Here is a 9854-nt window from a genome sequence, read left to right as displayed (position 1 = left end):
ATTTGCTAAACGTTTCCTGATTTCAGATGTAAATATATTACCAGCACGATATTGATACACACTTTCTAGATCCTTAACCCTTATCATGCCGAACACGATTGATTCTACCTTTGCGACCACTGTAGATCTTGATCAGATGTCACCATTCAGTCAAATTGAATATCGTTTTGGTAATCACCCCTTTTAACAGTTAATGGTAGTGTTCAAATTGAAAGATGGACATGTTCATTATAGAAACTAAGCAGGGTAAGGGTTAATTTTCCTGGAAAAACTTTTATCCTTTTGTCGTGGTTAAATGATATTCGTTCAGCTCGTTGATGATATATTTTGAACTATGTATCTGAGGAGCGGACAACGTAATTTGAATTTGCATTTTGAGATGAAATTTTGTGACAAATGTATACAAACTTCTCAGACCTTTCATTCCTGATAAATGATCACTTTTTTGTTGTCTAAATGTTCACGAAACTGCAAAGCTCATCAAAAAGGAATAAACAACAGTTTCCTCTTTGTCTTTGGCATAAAGTTTAAACACATTATTTCATAATGAAGATTTATATTTGACATGTTTGCATAAGATTTTGACATACTCATTAATTCTATAACTTGTCTAAACAAAACAAACTAATATGTTAGACACTGTGCAACAAAATCGTGATGTCCATTTCCGCAATTGTTCTATAGAACCTACCAGGCGTGAAATTGAAAAGTTTAAAAGGGATCTCTTTTCAACCACAAAGCACCAGCACGGAGTTAGAAGTGTTTATTGCATTTACAGGTATACCCGCTGTAAGGCAGAACACCATCATGAAGGCAATTTTAATTTTGTGTCTTTGCATTGTTGCAGGTAAGTGAACTATTTTTCTTGCGTCAAACCTTATGATGGTTAAGTTATAACAATGTATGCATTTTTGCTCTGCGCATAATTTGCACGTCGTCAGTGAAAATAATTCTAAGCACAAAAGTTGGATTTAATGTTACAAGATGTTTTTTAGAAGGGAATATTAGTTCACCATGAACACAACTGTAACAATTTCAATGATTCTAGAGGACAATTTTTATCATATCCAGTGTCATTTCTATCTGTGTCTATGTTTTGTGTACAAAAATGAATTTCTTATTAATCTAGCGAGGATCACGAGTATAAAAGGTCTAAACTTCTACAGTGAAACGTACACCGATATTCTGGTGCGTTTCAACATTTTTGATCATATATTTTTATTGCAGAAGTCTTTGCCAACCTTTTGATTTATTCTAATATCTAAAATGCGAGATTCTCTATATAAGATAAAATGGTTGGAAACAATAATATACAATTAAGAAGTATTACTTTAATTAGCATGATATTCGTATCATATTATTTCCAACGAAATTTTCAACATTGGATTGCAAGACTTGCAATTCATACTTCATAATTTAATTTTAGCCGATTTCAATGACAAAATTCGTGCCTTGATGCTGTAGTCATTGTTACTTTAATTTGAACTTGGAATGGAATTTTCATATCAGCAACATTCTTTTGTAGTTTTGGAACTGTTTGATTTTAAGGAGATAGCAGAATAGAAGAGAAAAGGTCTAAGATGACATTACATGAAATTAAGTTATAGATACATCCTAATTATTTGAACCTACTTTTCTTAATTATTAAACCTAGAGAAAAATGAGCCGTTTAACAAACATCAGTTACTACTATGCTGATGTTTCAAGTAATTTTACTATGACATAAAGGAGTGTTTGTCTTTGGACCTTAATACATGAAATTGAGGGTTGACATATTATTACTCTGTGGGATGCGTGAATACTTTGTTCTTATTTACGTCTTGATGTCATTTATCTTGTTTGGTAATACATTTACCACATTTTTATAGTTAATTTTTCAAAGCGCATTGGGTATGCATTACGAAAAATAAACACATATAGCTGTTCTTAAATATGCAATATTCATCTGTAAAAGTTTCTTCGTTTTTAAAACGATTATAGGTGAAAGAAAAGTATTCGCAACATTTCGATAACGAAATCAATGACGTATTTTTTTCTGATTTTGCACCCCGACTATTTACATAATTATCGTTTTCTTTCATTGTCAATACCTAGTGTCGTTGCAATAATAATAAACATATGTACATTAGTAAATCATTGTTGCAAATCCTGACATTGTACAATGAAATGAAGAGATTTTACCGACAGCTCAGATTTGGAAATATCCAAATTTTCTTTTTAACTTTTCCTGCCGGAAAGCTATAAAGACAGTGCTGCAACATATACTTTGTTTTCAAATTTTCATTTCCTTTTATATCAACATTAGCTATGCATCAATTGTGCACATTTCATTCAATGACTCTAAAATATATCGGTCATTATAACTTCATCTTTATATAATGAGAAAACGTCTGTTTTCCATTGTTGTAAAGGCAAATTGATATCATTATCTTAAAGCTATGTGTCCGGAATAGAGATTAATACATCTCTTCGTATCTATAGACATAATGACTAAAGTCATACGTTCACATTTCAGTTCATTCGAGAGCAGGAAGGCGAGACAGACCAGATTTTGATTGCGGTAGATGGTGTAGAAGTGATGGTTATAAACCCGTATGCTCAACAGAAAATAAAAATTACGACAATGCCTGCTATCTTGAGTGCAAGTAAGTTTTTTTCTCATTGTACCTTATTTATCAAATCAAGGTGGTAAAAAGCAGTATGCTATTAACAGAAGACAATATAAAAAGGCAGATCTGAAAATAATGAAACAAGTACTAATTTTCCGTTACAGCTTCTTTTTGTCGTGGGCATACTTTTCGTAGCTCGGAGGCTTTGTTTTGAGGAGGCTGCGTTTTTGGTACGTGGCATTCCCTGTTTGATATTTTTCTTTGTTTTTTTGTTTGTGGTGCTCTATGCTTCTGAGAAATCTGTCCTTACCTATTATCTTTTGTATCAATGGACACCATAAGATAACTTTAACAAAAATCAAGTTAAAAAATCTTTTAAACGCAACGAATTTTAAACCAATCAATTGCATTTGTCTTTATGAAATGAAAATTACACTTTGCAGAGTTCAAGTGAATTCGCAAATATAAAATATCTTAGCTTTAAATAGTCCTGAATGAAACTGTAATTTTCCCTATAACCTGAGAAAAGTCCTTAATAGAATGAAAAAAATAAAGTCGCATAATCAGCATTTTTGGAGAACAGCAACCAAATAGTCAATTACACCTTAATTATTACGCTTGTATAAATGCAGATAAACTTTAGAAAGACTTATTTCATTAAGGTTTGTTTTTCAAGTATACAGGCGCTTGAGTCACTTCAGTGCTTTTTTAAAATACTTAACTTAATACCTTTTCTAATCACCTAGTTGGAAGTACAAAGAATGTGATGGCAGATGCCCATGCTACAGACCAAGCATACCAGACAGGCCAGATCCTCGAGGACCATTTTGTTATTGTTCTAAGTACGACCCAGTTTGCACAAACGAAGGAACTGTAGACTGCGAGAGCAAAGCAAAGTGCGAGTAAGTATCGTTTTCCCCTCTCTGAAAGGCAACCACCATACTACGTAGATGCCAGGCAAACATATATGTGAAATCTTTCAACATTATGCCCATTTTATTTAAGAACGTGAGAGAGGGATAATTTATTCAACAATCACAATTAACTGATAATTAATAATTTAATGGCGTTGCTGTTGTTACATTTATTATTAATTTATTGTCATTGTGTCCTAAGAAAAGTCCGTAGTAAAATAAAAAAGTAGAGTGTAAAAAAAGTGAAGCAATACTTTTAAAAAAATTCAGCCAACTATAATTCTATAACTTGATAATAAGCCGTTAGAACTTGTAGATGATCGGTCTCCATTTGTCGATAAAGAGAGAATGTTTGAGTATCTGTAAAGATTACATTTCAAGAAGTTTAATGCTTATTTACAAAGCCAGTCCACATTTGCCCTTATATTGTTGATATTGTATATCCGCAAAATTTCAAAAGAAAAAAAGAAAAAAGTCAAAATTTTGTCAGTTTTAAGAGTGTTTTGTTGGACAAAAACACCGATGTGTTGCCCTGTACACCTTTTTTAATTCATAAGAAAGTATCGAATACTGCAGACTATGTATCTTTAATTAGTTCTTCATTTCATAATTTCATAGGCCATCATTGAAAGGTTTACAATTGGTAGGCGGACTATTAAATACTGCTGTAACTGGAATATATAAACAGCAAGATGTCGCCGTGTATATAAACAAATATAACTATCCTTCTTACAGGGACCTGATGCAAAACTGAGAAATACTTCTTCTTTTTGAGTTGAAAGTTTGCAATAGATTGTATAAAATGCTAAAGAAAATTGTCATCTATTGTGGTTCTCAAGGTCACAAACTAATGAACACAACAATAGACAGTTTTGTCATTTACTTGGCTTTCATACAATTATAAATGTTTTCTATCGTTACAGAGGAAAGTATGTTTTCTATGACAGTCCATGCATGGATTAAAAACAACGCAAGGAAAACACAGTGTGAAATGATGTTTTGAAATGATTTTTACTCATTTTGACGTAAATGTCTCAGATTGTATGTTTATTTCTTATTGTTGTGAAATAAAGCCTGTGTATCTTATATATTCTGTTGTTCTTTAAAATTTTGTTAGTAGTATAAGAAATACAGAAATTAGCGCAGTTTGACCTCATTTGACCTTTTACCATCGGTTAAAACTGACCAACACTGGCCAAATAAAATATATTGTTTGAAAGAAAAAAGATTTACTGATAATATAAATCCTCATTATGTTACAGCAAAAAACGGGAGAAAAATGATAATGGCTACCTGTTCATCTTGTGGAAGAATGAAATCAAAGTTTGTTAAAAGTACAGGGGGTAATTTAGATATTCATAAAGTAATGTTACCTTTATTACCTAAGAATGGCTTAACACTCCCAGGATATAACTATTGTGGGCCAGGAAATCCTTTGGATAACGGACCTCCTGTTAATGAACTAGACGCAGTATGTATGGACCATGACTTTAGCTACGACAGCGATGTAAAAAAGGTACATGTGACAAGCAAAAGCTTTCCAATTTAAAGAACACTAAATCAAAAACATTTGGAGAAAATATTGCAAAACATTTAGTTGTAAAACCTGCAATTAAAACGAAATACAAACTTGGGCTTGGACGTAAGTCCCCGGGAGCTAGAAGCTCACTCAGACAAAAACAAAAGTCAAAAAATGGGAAAAGGGGGTAGAGTATTTACTCAAAAAGACCCCCGAAATAACATGGAGTGATGAATTAGCAGAACAATTACATAAACCAATTAAACGAAAATTTACGAAACGACGGGTGATAATTAATGATATTGATGATACTTGGTCTGCTGATTTAGTTGATATGCAAGCTTTTTCAAAATATAATAAAGGTGTAACGTATTTGTTAACCGTTATTGATATATTTAGCAAATGTGCTTGGGATATTCCATTAAAGAATAAAACTGGAGAATCTGTTACTGAAGCATTTGAAAAAGTAATTTCTGAAGGTAGAACACCTACAAATTTATGGGTAGATGAAGGATAAAAAGTTTGAATCATTTTTGAATAAAGATAAGATTAACATGTATCATACATTTAATGAAGGAAAAGCTGTAGTAATTGAAAGATTTAATAGAAGTTTAAAAAGAATAATGTGGAAATATTTTACAGCAAATAGTACTTACACTTATTTAGATAATTTGCAGGATATGGCTGATAAATATAACAAAAGAAAAACTTCTAGTATAAAAATGACACCGACTGAAACCAGTAAGAACTTAAATAAAGCTACTGTTTACTTTAATTTATATGGTAATTTAAAGATACCAAAGAATAAACCAAAATTTAAAATTGGTGATCGAGTTCGCTTAAGCAAACTTAAACGACATTTTGAAAAAGGATATACACAAAATTGGACAGAGGAGATATTTATAATTTATGGAATTAACAATACAAATCCCAGAACATACACTATAAAATATTTAAATAATGAAATAATTCAAGGTTCTTTTTTTATGAGCAAGAACTTTTACCTACTAAACAAGAGGGTTTTAGAATAGTAAAAGTTATTAGACGAGACTATAAGACAAAACAAGCTTTAGTAAAATGGAAAGGTTAAAAAAAATCATATAAAAAAGTAAAGAAAAATGGAAACGTTATTAAATCAAAGATTAATCAATTAACCAGTGGAAATTTTAAAAAGGTAAAGAAAAATAGAAACGTTATTAAATCAAATATTAGTCAATTGACAAGTGAAAATTTTAAAAATAAAGTAATTGATAGATTGGAAAATGATACAGATCCTTATCTTTTTGAAAGGAATGAAGATTTATTTGAATGGGATTGTGGTTGTTTAATGTTAGTGCCTCCGGCAGAAGAGGAAAGTAAAATATTATGTGATTGTCCCAGACCAAATAATCAGCGAAACAATCCTAAAAACGTTATTGCAACCGATTGTGATACTAATGAAGAAAAAATATATAGAAGCACTTACGCAGCATATAAAGACCTTGGTATTAATTCTGGGTTAATAAAAATGTGCTGTGAAGGGAAAAACAGAGTAAAAAGTGGAATATCAAAAACTAATGGAAAAAGATATAGATTAAAATATTTTACTTCTTCTTAAAGTTTTTTTAAAGTTTTTTTTTGCTGAAAGATTTTTTTCTAAATATAATATATAGATGGCTGTTAGAGAAATTGAGAAATCTACAAAGCAATATTTTAAGAAATTTGAAATTAGAATTACATATAGAAATGATCCGAAATATCAATTATATTTAAATGTAGAAGACTAATTTAATATTCTTAAATCTGAACTTAAAACTTTAAAAGGTATAAAAATAAATGTTGTTTTGAAAATTACTTTTGCGAAAATGTGTAAAACAGATAAGTATATAAATCAGCTTATTTTAAATCATTTAGAAATTATTAACACAAACGAGATTGAAAACACTTTACATCAAGCTTTTGATGAAATAATAAATAGGATTTGTAATTGGATTTCAGAAGGAAGTGGCTGGAGAGTAGAGTCAGTTGATGCTCATTATATAAATAGATATAATATAATCCATTAGCTGCTTCTAGTTATTTAGAATTACCAAAACCATTACAACATCCAGTGAAAGGATTAATAAATATAAAGAATGAGCATGATAATGAATGTTTTAGATGGTGTCATTTAGCTTACAAATTTCCTGTTATAAATGACCCTCAAAGAGTTTCAAAATATAAAAAACATGTAGAAAAACTTAATTTTAAAGGAATAAAATTTCCTGTTACAATAAATCAAATACCTAAAATAGAAATTCAGAATGATATTTCATTTAATATATTTGGTTATGAAGAACCTACAGGTATTTATCCATTATACATTTCAAAATATCAATATGAAGAACACTGTGACATGTTGCTAATTAATAATAATAAAATAACACATTATGTTTGGATTAAAGACTTTAATAGATTAATGTGTAACAAAACCAAAGATCAACATAAAAAACATTTTTGCAAATCATGTTTACAAAATTTTTCTCAAGAAAGAATATTAAATGAGCATATACCAAATTGTTTAGTTATTAATGGAGTTCAAGCTGTAAAAATGCCAAAAGAGGGAAGTAAGATTTATTTTAAAAATTATCATAAAGGTTTAGCAGTACCTTTTGTATTTATGCTGATTTTGAATCAATAACTGAAAAAATATCAACTGCTTTACCATCACCTGAATCTTCATTTACTGAACCATATCAAAAACATATAGATTGTAGTTACGGTTATAAAGTTGTTTGTTGTTATGACAATAAATATACTAAACCAACACAAGTTTACAGAGGTCCTAATGCAGTTTATAAGTTAATTGAAAAAAATGCTTGAGGAGTAAGGAAATATTAAATGAAAATTTTAACAAAGACTTGAGAATGTCTAAAAAAGATGAAAGTGAATTTAAAAAACCAAACTTTTGTCATATTTTGTGAAAAAGGATATAAGGAAAATGAAACAAAAGTAAGAGACGAAAAACAAAGTTTTCCGAAAGGACCCAAGGTCCGTGACCATTGTCATATAACAGGAAAATTTAGAGGAAGTGCTCATCAAGACTGTAATATTAATTTTAGACTAACACACAAAATTCCTGTTATTTTTCATAATTTAAGAGGTTATGATGGTCATTTTATTATGCAACAAATAGGAAAATTCAAAAAAGAAATTAATGTAATTCCTAAAAATATGGAAAGACACATGGCATTTATGGTAAGTGATTTGATTTTTATAGATCGTTTCCAATTTATGTCTCAATCATTGGATAACTTAGTAAAAAATATTCCAGAATTTAAAAACACATTTCAAGAATTTAGTAAAAGTAAACTTGTTGCGAAGCTGAAACCTTCGGTTACACTTGAATTATTAAAAACTAAAGGTATTTATCCGTATGATTACGTGGATTCGTTTGATAAATTCGAAGAAACAGAATTACCTCCTATAGAAAAGTTTTATTCAATTTTAAATGAAAGCTGCATCAGCGAAAATGAATATGAGCATGCTAAAAATGTTTGGAATAAATTTAAAATTAAAACAATGGGAGAATATAATGATTTATATTTAAAAACTGACGTATTACATTTAGCTGATGTATTTGAAAATTTTAGAAAAATATGTTTGGAATATTATAAACTTGACCCTTGTCATTACTTTAGTAGTCCTGTGTTAGCTTGGGATGCAATGTTAAAATGACTGGAATAAATCTGGATTTAATAACTGATATTGATATATATCTTTTTATTGAAAAGGGACTGAGAGGAGGAATAAGTTATATAGCTAATCGTTACAGCAAAGCAAACAATAAATATATGAAAGATTATGATCCTCAATTAGAAACTAAACACATTATGTACCTTGACGCCAATAACCTTTACGGTTGGGCTATGTGTCGACCTTTACCCTCTGGAAATTTTAAATGGGTCACCAAAAAACAATATAAGAAATTAATTGCAAAAGGTAAAACTAACTTTGTAATTGAATGTGATCTTGAATATCCAAAAGAATTACATGATCTTCACAATGATTATCCTTTAGCTCCTGAAAAAATTAAAATACCAGATCAATGGCTTTCAAATTATGGTAAAAATATTAAAAGTAAGTTCCAAATAGGAAAAAGTAATGTAAAAAAAATAGTTCCAACTTTAATGAAAAAACAAAAATTATGTAGTTCATTATAAAAACATTGAACTTTATACACAATTAGGATTAAAAATAACAAAAATACATAGAATATCATCTTTTGACGGAAATCCTTGGTTAAAAGGATATATTGATTTTAATACTCAAAAAAGATCTAAAGCAAAAAATTCAGTTGAAAAAGACTTTTTTAAACTCATGAACCACAGTGTATTTGGTAAGACGATGGAGAATTTACGCAAGAGGGTTAATATTAAATTAACACATGATGAAAATCTTTTATTAAAATATATAGCAAAACCTTCATTTGTTAGTTCAACAATGTTTAATAAGAATTTGTTTGGTATTCATAAAATAAAAGAAAGTTTATTATTAAATAGACCTTGTTATGTTTGAATGTTTAGATTTATCAAAATATTTAATGTATGATTTTCATTATATTTACATTAAGGAAAAGTATGGAAGCTCAGCGAAGCTTTCATTCACTGACACTGATTCATTATGTTATGAAATAAAGACTGAAGATGCATATGAGGATTTTTATAAGGACAAAAAATCATTTGATAATAGTGATTACAACCCCAACTCTGAGTTTTATTTTGATTATAACAAAAAAGTAATTGGAAAATTCAAAGAGGAAGCTGCCGGCATTCCCATTATTGAATTTGTCGG

General features: G+C 29.4%; 1 protein-coding gene across 1 annotated transcript; it reads left to right on the top strand.

The window, feature by feature from the left end:
* Positions 1-686: 686 nt before the first annotated feature.
* Positions 687-4609, top strand: LOC128559381 (insoluble matrix shell protein 6-like). Its single transcript, XM_053550732.1, has 4 exons — positions 687-847; positions 2516-2645; positions 3356-3511; positions 4447-4609. The coding sequence occupies exons 1-4, from the start codon at positions 808-810 to the stop codon at positions 4484-4486; spliced, it is 366 nt and encodes a 121-aa protein (XP_053406707.1). The 5' UTR covers positions 687-807; the 3' UTR covers positions 4487-4609.
* The last annotated feature ends 5245 nt before the right edge of the window (positions 4610-9854 follow it).

Source organism: Mercenaria mercenaria, chromosome 9 (genome assembly GCF_021730395.1).
Source record: "Mercenaria mercenaria strain notata chromosome 9, MADL_Memer_1, whole genome shotgun sequence".
NCBI lineage: Eukaryota > Metazoa > Mollusca > Bivalvia > Venerida > Veneridae > Mercenaria > Mercenaria mercenaria.
The sequence above is the reverse complement of the archived record's forward strand: the minus strand, read 5'-3'. Positions and strand labels throughout refer to the sequence as shown.